General features: G+C 42.6%; 1 protein-coding gene across 3 annotated transcripts in view; it reads right to left on the bottom strand.

Annotated features, from left to right (window-relative positions):
- Positions 1-15,900, bottom strand: part of ITPKA (inositol-trisphosphate 3-kinase A) — a 40,853-nt gene that overhangs the window by 5,472 nt on the left and 19,481 nt on the right. For 2 of the 3 annotated variants that reach the window (XM_072864705.1, XM_072864704.1), the window contains exons 2-5: positions 10,001-10,097; positions 7,601-7,814; positions 5,692-5,896; positions 871-972 (exon numbers count right to left, since the gene is read on the bottom strand). In XM_072864705.1, coding sequence (XP_072720806.1) covers positions 871-972; positions 5,692-5,896; positions 7,601-7,814; positions 10,001-10,097 — 618 coding nt within the window. Of the gene's footprint in view, positions 1-265; positions 395-870; positions 973-5,691; positions 5,897-7,600; positions 7,815-10,000; positions 10,098-15,900 lie in introns of those variants that run through there. The other variant, XM_072864706.1, reaches the window with a different exon arrangement.

Genomic DNA, 15,900 nt, shown 5'->3' with positions numbered 1-15,900 from the left:
TTGCTTTGGATGCAGTGAGATAGCATCTGGCTGCACACTTTCTGCATCCCTTTTTTTTTTCTTTTTAATAAAGAGAAAAAAGTTTCAAGCAATTAAAAATCTTTCAGTTCTCCATGGTGAAAAGAGAATGAAATTGTGTTAGAGAGACAAGGAGTCCAACCATGTTGGGTGGGGGCGGGGTGGAGGGAATAAAAAAAACCAACAAAAGAATAAAGGCCTAGTACATAAAGCTCTAGTATACATTTTTAATGTTGCCCTGTGTTACCAAGCATGCTCCTCCTGGAGGGCTAATCTGCCTTCACAATGGCTTCTACTGCAGCAAAACACTATGGCATCCTTTGAAGTTCCAAAGACAAGAGACGTTATGCCATCTACTACATGCCTGCTGTGCTACCTGTGAAGTAACATACATGAATTGCTCTTTGAGGCGAGTCTCAGACACAGAAGCACAGCCAGCAACCAATCTTACTTCCTGCCCCCATGCTCTGATTTTATCCTCTCCAGACTGAATTCCCGAATCACAAATTTTCCTGCCAAACACAATCCTTGCTTAGACGTCATCATCCCTCTGACGCATCTTACACTCATGGTTGAAGCTGATGGCAAGCCATAAGTTAGCTTGACTGATGTTTTGCTAGCATGAGGAACTTGAGGTGAACTCATGGCAAGAGCTGCCAGAACTGGTCTCGGCCAACTACTTCTCACAGCCCACCAAGTCCCCATGTCCACTCCATCTGTTGAGAGGGACTGGAAGTCCAAACCATTTTCTTCCTTGATAGTTTAATCGATCTTTCTTGTACCAGAGGACACATGGCCCTGAAGCAAGTTTATTGGGTCAAAGATCAGTGAACCTGGAGAGTTCAGACTCACCAGAATAGTTGTGTTGCCCTCAATGAATTCCACAAAAACCTGTAGAACTTGTTCCTGTGTCTTCGTAGTTTTGAAGTTTGTGTTACATGTTCCATCCGCCTTCTGCACAAAAATGCACAAAGACAGAGACTATTTATACTACACACATATCATTCCCCTCATCAGTCAATTCTCCAGAACCATCAGCAGCTTAGCTCTTGCTAACCAGATGAAAGTGAGTAGTTGAACAGGAAGAGAGCAGATAAACCAAGGAAGAAGTAGAGAAAAGATACAAAAGCTGATTGGGTAACTTTAAATGGCACTTCATTTCCTGTTGAATGCAGTTAAAAAAAAAACAACTCATGATATTATCAGCTTGCAGGAGGGTTTTCTCACATGTCAGTACTAGCAGTGCAAAGTTCAACGGGGCAAACCACAGTGACCTCTTTGGTTGTCCTCTCATCTAGCTTGGTGTAGTCAAACCCTGGCTGGAGGTGTAAGGGGACATTTTCAAACCCAGTTTTACTAGTCCTTTTTGTTTGGTGGTTTTTTTGTTTTTCAATGGGGAAATCAAAGAAATGCAGTTAAGACTCAGTTCTGAATATACCTTTGCACATTAACATGACCCAGAAGTCACAGAACAGAAAGCTAGTTGCAGCCAAGAACAACTCTGGATTTGCAATGCTAGCAGTGACACAAATGCTAGCACTGACAAAGCAGGTGTGTGAATTTTGGCAAAGGATGGTGCATGCATGCTTGTATCCAACTGGATCCTGGTGAAATTCAGAGCATTTTTGTGCTAGTGGTACGACTCAGTACAGAAGCATCCTGCTACTGAAGAAACAAGTCTTTTTATGTGCTGGTAGTGATGAGTTTGTGCTTGTGGGGCTACAAGTAAGTAAGAGCAGTGCATGAATCTGAGATATCTGTCAGAGACTATAGGAATATGCATTTCTCCAAGAACATCCCTGTTGCTTCAAGAGACACAAATACGAGCTTTTAGGACATGCACGTAAAATACAGCAATTATTGCAGTTGGTAGCCTGTATCCACTAAAAGCCTGCAAGGTTATCAAACTGTATTATTCTCCATTGTATCAGTCCAATGAAATCCCTCATTTTCATTATAAGATTAAATCAACAGGTCATCAAAATGTGTTCCCTCCCACATCTTAAAAGTCACTGCACCAAAACTGGGTAAATTCAGCTCCAGTCTCAGCAGGTGAAACACTATTGTCTCCACAGCAGAACTCTGCCCCTGGTATATACAGGAAAAGAATCTAATAATACTAGATTTCCAGATTTATCATGCAAGAGAATGAACTGACTGAATGGCAAAGCCATGCAGAACAGCCTCCCACCTACCAGACTTTCTAGCAGCAGAATAAACAGAATTTTATTCCAAGGCTGTGGGCCAGATACAAGTGTGGCATGTCAGCCTGGTGAGATGTGCAAGTTATGCAAGAGAAGTTCAGCAGGTAGGCAGTGAGAGTTAGGAGCCATCTGATCTGATGTATGATAATACTCAACAGCACACAGAAATTTGGAACTTAGTCTGATGCCTCGTACTTCTTCACTGGAGTAAGGTTGTTTTAAAAATAATTTCTCCCCGTGCCCCAAATCCCAGAGCAAAGTCTGGAACAGCTGCTGTGTGTTCCCTTTCCATCCTTTTTTGTCTGGACAGACTAATTGCTTGCTTCCTTGTTGTTTAGAAACACTTCTATGATTTTGTTCCTTTGCAGTGGTTGGCAGGAAACATAACTGCTGCCTGACTTTACTTGCTGTAAACAACATCCAGATTTTGAATGGCACCATCCCTCGTATTTTATACCAGCTCCTTGCAACAACTCTGGATGTACCTGATCCCCAACTGGATGGACCTGATCCAACAACTCTGGATGTACCTGAGGCGCTTGCCTGACTGCTCCTTGAAGTCATACCTTTGTCAGGGCCTCCACATACATTCATGCACAGCAGAGCAGTCCGTTACACAGTGCAGCTAGTGGGCCACTTGCAGCACTTCTCATTAGATGTGACAGTGACATGGCTAGCAGGAGGGCAGGTTTCGCTGCTCCATAAAATAGTGCTGCTTATCTTAAACTGTGTGGTCTTGCTCAGATTCCTCTACAGACTTCCCTTAAAGGGCTCTGGGTTAAGGTTGTGACCTAAATGGATTCACAAAGGTTTATGAAATCAAATCCGATGTCCTCCTGGAAAAATGGCTGTCCCTGATCTACAGCTAAAGGAATGGTACCAAAGGAAGAAGTAATTTCCCAAACTACACAGAGATTCAGTGACAGAATGGGAAGCCAGAACTCCTGATTCTCAGTCCCATGCATCTCTGCTCTGCAAAACTATTAGTGTTGTAGAGACAACGTTTGTGATGCCTAGCCTTCAGACAGCGTCTTCCAGAGAGGAAACCTGCATTCTGAATCTGGCAGGGACAAGAGACTGAGTGTCCAGTGCCAGCTGTAAGGAAACCCAATGGTTCCAACTTTTTTTGATAAGAGGAAGAGGGACAAATCCCGTAAGTGAACCTGGCCTGATTTCAGAGATATGGAAGCGAGGCAAGGAAAAGAGGTGGATCAACCTAAAGAGAAAAGGCACCCAATGATGAAGGAGGAGTGCATATGGTGAATCAGATCTCATTTATTGGAAGCCACTTCACAGAAGGGCTTCTATGATGTCAGTTTCTTTGCTTCTGCTGCTTACTCCAGCAGCCACAGGGCAGGAATATTTCTGAATGACCAAACCCAACTATCTGTTCAGCTAATGCCAGGAGTTATCAGTGCCCTCAGGGAGAACAACCCCTTTTCCCCCATCAACCACTAGCTGGCACCACTGATCCTTATAGGCTCTCCTCTCTAAATGAGGATCTCTGCAGCATGGCTTTGCTTTTCTGCAAGTATACAGAACTGGATGTACAGTTCAGCTACAATGAAACAGTGTATGGAGTACTGACTAGCTGTATTGCTTGAACAACTCAATTTCTGTCACCATTTCTCCATGTGAAAAAAATGAGATAATACCTACATCCCTCATAGCCCAGGAACATAGAGGAAAAGGTAATGTACTGCAGTACTCCAAAGCATTTCCTGGGCTTAATAAAAGATTAAGTATTTGTGTCCTGTTTTGCACAGTTAGAGCGTTGTCTCAACAGAGGGAAATATCATGCAGTCCGTGTGCCATACTGCTCCTACCCACCTCTGATAACCAGCCAAACCACAAAGAACAAGCCAGGAGGTTTTACTGGAGCTCCTCTGTGCTTCCTTAGCTCAGTCACTCTCCAGGACTCAACATGAATCTGTAAGTCTTCTACACTGATCAACTATCTTTCCAAGAACATATGTAAAAGGTCTCAAGATCATCTGAGTTTCTGATTCCATTACACAGAGCATCCAAAGACGTAAGTGGTATAGGAATAAAACAGGTATCTTGATAACATCATTAGATGGCTAAAGGGTAAGACAGGAAGTGTCTTGGCTGGACTGGACCCAGATCATCTACCACCCAGACAGTTCCTGCGTGAGGATGCCTGTGTCTAACAGCCAGGAGTGGGTGGCACAGCGTACAGGGGGCCAGCACAGCATGAGCTGGAAGCTGTAGTTCCTGCATCACAGCAGGAGAATCTGTGAATGAGGAAGGGAGAAGACAACACAGGGAAGCAGAGAGGAAAGGGGTGTTTAAAGAGCCTCTGCTCATCAGCGTCACCCTCTTTTATCCCTTTCTTTTTCCTATGTGCTTGAACTACGAAACAGAAGCAAAACTCATCCAGATTATAACTTACAATGTCCTAACATACCTAAATTAAATGTATATGCTCTGGGAACAGCCTGAAATCACACAGGGTAACCCATGCTAACTTCTTCATAGCTGTCCCATCATGGGCTTCAGGTAACAAGTACTCATCCAGGGTGTGGGGTGGGTTTGGGCAGCCCTCACCATGCTCTGTGCTGCTACAGGTACACCACTATCTAAACCCAAGAAAACTAGTTTAAGGCTAACTGTGACAGGCCTATGCAAGCAGAAAGCACAATTCTGGATTCCAGCAAGTGCTAACATTCGAGTAACTGAGTCAGGTGGCTGATATTCTGAAAGTAGGTCCTAATGGATTTCTGGGTAGGTATCTGACATTGCCACGGGGCACAATGAATATAAAGAATTAATGGGTAGGAAAGAAAATTGCCAGGGTTCTTCTGCGGCTGTAAGGTAGTATCCTAGGAATGGTATGGAGGCACAAACTTATCCATCAAGAACAGCAGATGGACTTTGTTGATGGAGACATTTTATTTTTGGTTGTTTTGGCTTTATTCCAGCTCCACCTATACCAGATATTGCCATATACTTAAAAGGAAAAGGGGTTTCCTCAATCCCAAGAATATCTAAGCTAATGCTTTTAACATGCCTTGCAAATAAAAATAACTGGAACAAAACCACTTCATGATGATTCACTTGGAATAAATACATATAGTTCCTGGATAAAAAGAAGTAATTGCATGGCGAGAGGCAGTTATTTCTTCAGTTCTGAATTCTTCCTTATAACAGTCTCATTTTCATTGTATCTATACTGTGTACGTGCTTCGGTCCTTCCTGCAGTGTCTCTGTGGTTCAAGTATATCAGCCAAGTATGGCTGATGTGCATCTGATGTTTAACTTCATTGACACTACTCTGTTATAATTACTATGGATGCTTTAAAAGCACAATACACTGAACTCTGTGGTTTTAATTAGTGCATTTTCACATAATCCTTTGGAAAACCTGGCAACTGATGCACACTAACTTTTTGATTAATCAACAATTCAAAGTTCAGTCTCCAAGAAGAGGCAGAAGTGAAACTATTACCTTAATCCCTTCAATCCTGAAGCCCAGGTTGGCACTAGAGCTAATGGTTTCCCTCCACTGCATGTATCGGGGTTTGGTGACAGCATGCTGGGCATTCTCTTCAGCTGTGGGAGCAAGAGGATCCACTTCAATCATTTTCTTGTACATGTCCTTACGCAGCTTTGGTTTCTCACGGGCCTTAGTCAACTCTTCCTCCAGGTACGTCCTGCAAAAACATCACATCCCAACAAAACTGTAAGGACTCCCCAAACATTTCTTTCACAACTTCTTTCACAACAGAAAATGTCAACCAGAAGAGTAAGTATTATCATTAGCTCCATTTTGTATATGGGAAAACTAAAGAACATGGACTAATGACTGCACAGGCATATTTAGTGAAACAGTTGCAGGAATCAGGAATTGTGTCATTCACTTCTTGTTCTAACTATACCTTTACTTACTGTTAAATGTTATTGTTATGTCCTGCTTACAGAATGGGAGAAAGCTGAATTCGTACTGTGCCATGAAATAGAACTGTATTTTCAGAGGACAGTTAGGAGAGATCATTTACAATGGAATCAAAAGCAAATAGGGCTGCTGAAGTCTTACTGCCTTCTCTCTCCTCAAGAAAACCTAACATCAGTCATGTGTGACTTTTTTAGGCCTCAGAAAGCAATTAAGGTTTTACTTAGTGCATCAGACAGTGAAAGACAGAATCATTCTTCATATAGTAAAAATGGAAGAGTAAAGCAGATTATCTGAGCAGCTCCAAACCAGAAGAGGTAAGTAAGAAAAGGAAGGTGAAGGGTGACAAACCTTCCACATTTTGCTGTTATCACCCAACCCGTTAATCTGGTAACCATTAGAAAGGCACTATCCATGTTCTCTACATTCCACTGGACTCCTAGAGCTTGTCTCTCTCCACAAAGCTTGCACTTTGCCAGGCGCCTGGAGTGTACTTTTTTCATCACAGTGTAATAAACCAGGCTGGTATTTAGGAGACGCTGTCACTCATTACTAGAATGTCACCTACTTTGAATAAAATATGTACTGCTGCAAATCCTTCTCCTTCCTCTGGGCATACTAGTGCTACACATTTCTACTCTGATTTAGCTTACAATTCATTTAAGACAATTCTGCATCTATTTGAAAAGGCTTGTCTGCACTCCTGTAACTTGAGTAACTCATTTATGACAATAACTCGAGCATCTGAGCTGGCACCCAAAAGATTATTATGACATTTCATACCTCTCTGTACTGTTACTCCAGGCTCTCAACAGATTCCTTATCTATTTGTTATGCTTAGGTAACATTTTTGAGGTTTTCCTCTTAACCACAGACAAGAAAAGGAAAAGAAAGTGAGAATCTGGAGAACAAGGTGATAGCATCATAGAGATGTCAGAGTAGGGAAAAAACACAGGTCAGTCCTGAGCAGATGGTCAGCTCTCTTCCTTACAGGAAAGATCATTACCAGTGAAGACTCATTCAAGCGTTGGAAATGGGCTTTCACACTGCTATTCACTCATTCATATTTGGAGATGGGAATTTTACTCTTTGTGGGGTTTTTTGAATCACTGCATACACAAAGATTAAATGAATGAATCGTAATTTTTTTCCCATGTATTATCAGGCCACTGCAAAGAAACTTTGTCTTAAATCACCCCTGAAAATATCTTAATGTGGATAGTTTTTGAGGCTATAAATCAGTTTCCAGAATCCATGTACAATCGGGCAACAATGGGACATACTGTCCTCAAGTTGTCCAAGGCAACTGCCAAACCAACAACAGGCTGTCTGGACTGAATCCCAAGGCTCCAAAAGTGTTACCAAACTTCTCCAGACAGAGCATGACCACATCCACTTCCCTTCTTCCCCCACTTCCTTCAAATGCATTTGGGTTAGAAAGCACTTTCCCCTTCATGTACGCCACCTTATCCCCATCTTGCAGTCCATCACACAAGGCCCTTCAAAATCAGTAAGCAAGTCATCCAGCTGAATGTAGCTCTCGCCATCTCTCTCCACCACACCATGGAAGCAAGGGACACAGGAGCGTAGCGGGTCTTTCATCAATCGCTCAAAACACTCCTTTTCATTCTCTGAGAAGCGTTTGAGAATCTTCCCACTATCAGCTGCCTTGAAACTCCCTGAAAAAGAAAATCAAACTCATGCTGACAAGACTGACCCACAAAAAAGAAAAATAGCTTCCCCCAGCACTCCAGCTTCATCTACCTCAGCCTCATGACACCAGTTAAAGATTTCCCCTGAACAGAAAAGATAACATGCTTTTCATAAAAAAAACCACACCCAGGACAAACACAGCTGTTGGCAGTGAAAAACCATTTGGATACATTCCCATGTCAGAATTTATAGCTTTAAGGAGTACAGCTGCTCCAGGCCATCGTTTTGGTTTGTTTGGTGTCGTGTCGTGTCCCACCCCGCCATGCTAAACTCTTTGTTAGGATATTAAACACTACGATACTTATTAAAATGCACACGAAGCAGCCACGAGCCAGAATTCATTAATCCTCTGACAGGCTGTTTTAAAGCTGCATAACACTGCCAGTGTTGGCTTTGTCCTTAATCCTCACATAGGGTATACGTGCTGAGTGTGTACATACCAAGGCAGTACGGTCAATCAGTGATCATTAAACAGCCACGAACAGGCCAGAAGCCAAGCACTGCCCTTTCTACACACACACACTGTGACTGCGCATGCGTGTACCTCCAGGTACTGCCTCTTCTCCGAAGCCCTGCTAATCTGCAGGTACAGCCTGTAGTGCAATTGTTTTTTTACAGCCCTGTGTCTGAATGGTATCTAGTACAAATGCCAGTCTGCATAGGCCAAGATTGGCAGTAATTAGACTCCAGCTGCAGAAGTCACTCTCCTGTCCTGCAACCTGCCAATATCGTCTGAGGAAAGTACACATTTCATTCAGAGGTACCCTTTAATCTACACGACATAAAACAGGCGCCAAAGTAGGAGCCTCCTTAATCCTGGGGCTAACGCTCAACTTTTATTACAGCAGGATCCTTCAGCCATTGCAAACTGGTTCTTCTCTGACAAATCCTAGAACCGGCACTGCCGCAGCCCAAGGGCGAGGGTGGTGATGGCTCAGGTTTTAGTTTAGAAAGAACTTGTCATATCAGAGAAGAACAGCTGCAAAAAGGATGGACTAAATGCAACCACAGAAAACTATCTAAAGCAAAGTGGAGCAGTATCTCTCCTCATCAGCTTCTAGTAACCTCTTAACCCTCCTCTTCCACCCTACTACACAAGCCTCCAGAAGGGTTATGATTACACGACCAGTGCATCACTCCACACGGATCAAGCCAGCCCCATACATGCTGTGATAAAAACTGCAGTCAGACTGGGTCATCTTGGCACTCTGCGCAATACAAGTCAGCCCCACCAACACCACTGTGCAAAATGCAGCTACTCCATTTCTAGGACTAAATAAATTTCCCTGCACAGCTTTGAAATGCATCATATTAGTGCATTAGCATATAAAGAGGTGGTTCAGGTACTGCATTAAAGCACGATGCAGCGTAGGTGCCTGCCCACATGTGTACTAATAAACCCCGCACTAGCACTTTAGGAACAAGGGCTGCATAGGAATTAAATGAAGCACGAGAGAAGCAAACCTGATGGCATCTCTTTGTTGTTTTTTTTGTCTTACCAATGAAACAAAGCCTACATCAGGAGCACACTTACCAACTTCCACAGACTCAAAAGTAGAACCAGCCGACTGAGCTGCTCCTTGCACTTATACAGCGAACAACGACAGACTTGCAATGCAAACACCTGGTCAGCAAGTCAATGTTCACCAGATTTGTTTTCCACCCAAGGGCTTACATTCAAATGAGGGGTTTGGGGTTGGTATTAAAAACACTGTCCTTGCCAGGGCTGAGGCACATACAGGCATGGCCAGTAATCCTTCCCACTAGGGACCTAACATATTGGCTACTCAGTCAAGAAAGATGATCCCATACCACAACCAACAGCAACAGACAGACTAGGGCTTCAAGTCCCCAGCCCCTCATTTCCCTCTAACACGTATTTTACATATATCACCTTACGAGGATGCATCGGGAGCCTGGCCCTTCCCCAGAGTCTGGCCATTGCTTCCTTGTTCACCTCATTATTCAGGTATATCACTCCCCCCTTCCCCATCCCCACCACAACTGAAGGAAAGATGCTCTAGTTCAGATTCATGTCACATTGCCTGCTTCCTTTTACCTGAAGGAAGGAAACAGAGAAACACTGAAACACTGTTTTCTTCTGCTGCCATCCCCACTCTAGAGACAAACACATTGAAGATATCCGTCTCACCTGTATGCCCAGCCAACTGCACCCATGAGTAGCGTTTCTTGAAGGGGCTGATGACTGGTAAGTTAACCATGGTTTTAATTGTATGCCATGCCTTTTTCTGGAATACAAAGAAAAGAAATATTAAGTTAGGCAAAAGCTGAAATGTCGACATGCCACAAACATAGCTTCATGCACATTGAATTGTTCCTCACTCATTTGTAAGTGCTCAAAGGTGAAACCACAAAACAGACACTACGATCATCGTTGGAAAAATATGCACATAAAACCAAGAATGGATAAATACTCAAATATAATGCTCTACCATTCACAAGAAAGCTGCCTGCGAGAAATAAAAAACAAGTGTCACACTGCACGTCACAAGCCTGTTCTTAGCCACACCTGACCCTCTCTGTGTCTTGAGTCATGCAGTATGCAGAAAGCAGATGCTGAACACACACTTATGCACATTTAAGTTTCCATGAGACATGAACATAAGCTGTTTGCCATTGTCAGCAATACTTCCTTTCCCAGAGAACTTCAGCATCACCTCATGATTAACGGCTTTCTCAGAGTCAGCAGGCAAGTCTTACTGTGACAGATGCATAGAAAGCACATGTCGAGTTGAACATGGAGGTCACCCAGGTCTCTCAACACCCATTGACAGTGTGCTGTAGAATCTACTCCAGGTCATGGATTTTCCTGCTCCCTCCCCTCTTTCCCAATCTTGTTAATTTTTAACAAAGCTGGGCATCGCTCTGGCCACCTTTGGCTGCCGCACAGTGCAGCTGTCTGGATACCGCTGCAGGCAGACAGGGAAACAGAACAGCTGCTCACAAACAGCAGCTGAGTGCTCTGTTGCAAAGGCAGAAAGGGAAAAAAAAGTAGAAAGTGAAAAAGTCTCATGCTCTGGAACCAAAACCCGGGTGGGAGAGAACCACAGCCCACTGGCATTCATGTTACACTCTGAGGGATCCCAAAGTGCTTTACAAACAAGGACAGCAGGCTCATTTCTGCTGTCACTAGGACATACCCTGCTGGAGAAAAAAAATGGAGCTGCACAATACTTGTGCACAACAAATTAGTGCTGAGGGTTTTTTGCTGAGATCAAGTATAGTTGGGGATTAGGCCGCATTTACAGAAGTGCTTATCAACGGCCTAACCAGGATTCACCAAAATCAATGGGAGGCATTGATTTCACTGAAAACAAGTTCAGGTCATTGCTCAGCACCTGAAAATGCCACCTTCAAAACAACCATGTCTTCTCTAGCAGGGATATTGATCTGACGACTTAGGTGCTTAGGATACCTGATTTTTATTGTCTTCTACACTATACTCACACAGAAGTGAAAAATACAAAAAGTGAAATTGCAGACAGTGATACACAGGCAAAACATAGCTCTCCACATCACACTCTGACCTGGCCATCCTTCCCCAAACTTGTTCACTTATTCCATGTTTCTTATAAGGTATCCTCTAGCAATGCTGCTCACCGTGTGAGGGAAAAACCCTGTGGCTATCTAAGAATGTATCAAGAAGATATGGGAACTCATAGATGCAAGTGATCTTTTTCTTTTAAGGATTTGTCTTCACAAGAAAGTTTTAAGCTATGCTGCAAATTAAACCGACATAACAATATAATCACCATATGAGCATACTTATTCTGAAATAAGATTGCTTCTTCCTATTTAACTTATTGTGGTTTTGAATGCAGTTCAAGCTGAAATGAAGTCACTCTCTGTCTGATATAAGTGCCCCATGCAGCAATAATACTTTTGAAAACATAATGTGCCAGTGAGAGGAACAAATAAAATCCTGGATGTTTGGGAATCATGAAGATTCAGTTGTACTTACTGCAACTCCACAGATGTTACTAGCTCTTACGACACTCCAGTTTCATAAATATGTTCTGCAGGTTTAAATGACCCTTTCATATTCTGTATTATTTGGATTTCATATTCTATATCATTTGCTTTAAGTCGTTCCAAACTGCAACCTTGCAGTGCTAAACAGCAACTTGGCTCTATCACAGAGCTAGCTGCTGTTTAGTGAGGATGAGAGAGACTCTTGTACACCACTTAAAGATGTCCATAGCCTCCTTCTGGAATAAAGTGCAATGTAACTATTGTTATTCAAGTAGCAAAGATAAATTACTTTTGTATAGTCTATTTGCCAGATTTAACTGACAGCAGAAGCTGTCAGTTTCTATGTCTGCTCTGCTGTTTCTACTGCAGAGGGACACAGCCCTAAGTTATTTAAAGAACAGCTGAAAGTAAACATCATTCTGAATTAAAATGACCCCTTTGAATGTAACTCCTGCCAAATATTTAGTTTTTGAAGACTCCAGCTCAATTTTCAGAGTAACACTGCTTTTTCCCCATTCCTTAATCAGAAGTCAGCATTGCTCCATAACTCTCCCTTAAAGATCCTATACTCATCATAATGTTCCACTCCTAACAAACCGCATCCTGTCTCCCAATGACTTGTCATACTGCTATATCCAGAAGTGATGAGAAGCACAGGTTTTCAAGGAATGCACATCAACTGTCAATGCAACACCACACTCCAGTGGCTTTCCCACCTCTTCCCTCCCACCTAGCCCCAAGAAGCTGCAGCTTTTTTTTGTACTGTGGGCATGAAGGACAGACAATGGGCCAAATTCAGCCCCAGCTCAAGTGGACTTTGGCTGCTTAGGTTAAAGCTGCCTTGGATGAGTATGTTTAAGCTACTCAACCAATAAGCAGACACTAACACTTTTAAATTTTTTTTTATTTAAAATCATCTCTTCACAAACCTTTTTCCCCCTCAAGACAGGGAAAGCATGAGGCTCAAGCTAGGAGGGAAAGGATTGCTTCCAGACCCATCCCATGGGGCATGCTGCCATCGGCCGGGGTTCAGCAGTTGCACTTTACCACAACTTCTAGTCTCCCAACTCACTCAACCAAGGATGCAAATTGCCAGGATGCAAACAGGGCTGCATGCTGTTGGAGCAGTGGTGTGAGTGGGAAGATGAAAACTTTGTGTGCCTGCTGTGGGAGGAATCTTTCTCACTTCTATTTCTAAAGCAAGATCTCTTCCTCTTTGTTAGCAATGGTATTATGTGCTTTTCAAACCACTGCTTTATGCTGCAATGGCAGAGAGGACTGCTACCACTGCCCATCTGTATTTGCAGTCCATATCTCCCTCAGGCCCTGTTTCTTCTAGATTCCTGCTCAGTCTTCCTTGATCTTTTGCTCTGCCTGGGTTTCTCCAAGCCCTCATTTCTTCTAGGTTCCCAGCTATTGTATGCTTTTCACATATATTCAGGGAAAACTCTGATATCTCTGTATCAGGATTGCCCAAGTCAGATGCCCTTGACATCACTGGTGCTGTTTTATATGCCTCTTGAGATCAATATACTCAATAGTTTTCCAGTAGGAAAAAGGAAACTATTCCAAAAGGGCCAAGAGACGAACATGAGAAACATTAACATTCTTAGATTCAGCATATAAGTCACTCAATGTGAACTGTAACTGACACACTATATACATATATATATATATATATATCCCTAAGCAATAAGAGGTATGGGATGCTAGAGGGGAAAAGCTAGTTTCCTGCCAATGGGTCAGCCTGTGTGACAGACTGTGCCACTGGAACTGTGTCCCTGCTAGCAAACAAACAAAAGTTCAGGGGAAGAGAATGGGAGAACTAATTCCCACAATGCAGCCACAATGCATGCAAAGGATTGTGGTTTGGTATCTGACATTGATCTGCCTTATCTGGATTACCCTTTTGAATCACTCTTCCGAATTTGAAGCACAGCACTGAAGAGAAGCATACATCCGTGCAGCAGATGTGGCAAGACTTGCTCTGTGTTAGCACTGGCATATGCAGACAAGATGCTGGCCAGACGAAGTATTCCCAGCTTATTCAATCCTGGATATACAGGATTGAATATCCTGTATATCCCAATTGTATATCCCTATACAGGTAGCTGTATCATGTAGCATGTAGCATCATGCCTATCCATCAAGAAACAAAAATAAGCAGCAACCAAGAGCCATTGGTTCCTGTGAGCACAGCTTTCTCCAGGCCTTTTCTCATGATGAGAGCACAACTTCATACATTACTAGTAAGCAGAAGCACAGTTGTGATGATCCTGCCCAAATACACCAGTAGGACTTGGCTGAGGAAAACCCACTAAACTCACCAGGAGGCGTTTCATCCATTTTAAGGGGTTTTGGCTCAGGCCTCACTGTCCCCAAGAATTAATCCACAGCAACTAACTGGCTTTCCTGAAACCCTCCCACTATTTCAGGACAAGGGCTATAACATCCTAATAGCCAAGCTCACTGAACAGGTTAGTGCAGACTCCCTGAATTGGGTGAGGTTTTTTTGATTGCTGCTGCTGTTGTTTTACAGGCATAGAACAGTACAGAACAACTGAAATCTCTCTCTGAGCATATGCTGAATCCCTCAGGGACAGATAAGCCACTCTGATTCCTAAGGGCAATGGGGGATAGGGACCTGAACCTTCCTCTGCTGTTCTGTGGAAAAATAAATAAGATCTCTCCCTTATTTAAGGGTAAAATGAAAACAAAGATCTCAGTTTTGTGAACACCTTAAACACATGTAACTACCCTCAGACACACACTGAGAAACAGGCAACATAGGACTCAATTCTGCGAATTCCTGTGTAAGTGAAGCAATTACAATAATTAAAAATACCAATCATATCTAAACTAGTAAGTATCGGGTGGTGGGAAATAAGAAAAATCTCTTCTTCAGGAAAAAAAAAATCTATCAGTTTTAATAATTCTAGCATGTTACTTGAAACTATAGTAAGTTAAAGAACATTGAAATGTAACATAAATCAACAGGGTCCCTAAAAAAGTTCATTTTTCCATCAGCAGCAGAGTGGAGGAGTAGTTTCTTGCCTGAGCTGGTAAATTTTCATGGAAATTCTGCTAGACTATAGTACACAGTGACCCTTGAATCCTTTTTTCAGGAAAATTTCAGCAGTTTCTTTATCCAAGATCCTGTTGTCTTTTTTTGTGCACTAGTACAAAGCCTACGCAAGCCTACAGAGAGCTATTATGACAGCAAGAAACAAAAGGATAGTGAGAAATTTCTTTGTAATCTTTTCTTTTCCTAAAAGGCTTTAAGAAAGAGTACTTAATTGTCAGTCATCATAATCTACTGTTCTCTTAAAGTCTTTACATCATTTAGGCTAAATTCTGCCACTCTGGGACATGGGGGCCGAAATCTGATCTATATTGCTGGTTGCCACTGCCTACTCGGTGTCTCACTAACTCCTAGAAGGAACAAGGTTCCTCCACAGGGACTTGCAAGGAGTACAGAAAACTATAATTATCAAAAAGTTACTACAAGTGTTTCAAAATAATTCTGTAAGAGCTATGTGCCCAAGATGCAAAAGCACTGAGCAATACCTTGCCTGACAATCTCAGCCAACGCAGTGCAAATGAGCAAGCGTGTGAGAAGGTGATGGGTGTTGGCCTCTTTCCAGACACAGTAACCGTAACAATAGTGACTGGAAAAGTAACACCTGGGAACCCATCAGACCATTAGCTGGAACTGCTTTCTACGAGCGGGCCCTAAGCTAACACTAAGCATTACTAAACTGGGTATCAGTTATGACTTATTCATGCACAGTATTAGTCATTCTCCAGTGGCTCACCTTTCTGCCGTGCATTTTTTTTCCCCCCTTCTTCCTTCCTGGGTCACACACTAGCACCCATATTACTCTCTGAGTGATACAACAAATCCTCATAAAGTCCATAAGATTATTCACAGAGCTGTCGTAAGTATCAGTGTGAGCAAGCAGTAGGGTCTAGTCCTGTAAATAGCTCTCTGTTAATATTTGTTCCCTATAAACTCTGTGTATGTTTTACAGTTTTATTATTGTTTCAGTTTTACTTTTT

This window comes from Ciconia boyciana, chromosome 6, assembly GCF_034638445.1.
Source record: "Ciconia boyciana chromosome 6, ASM3463844v1, whole genome shotgun sequence".
NCBI lineage: Eukaryota > Metazoa > Chordata > Aves > Ciconiiformes > Ciconiidae > Ciconia > Ciconia boyciana.
The sequence above is the reverse complement of the archived record's forward strand: the minus strand, read 5'-3'. Positions and strand labels throughout refer to the sequence as shown.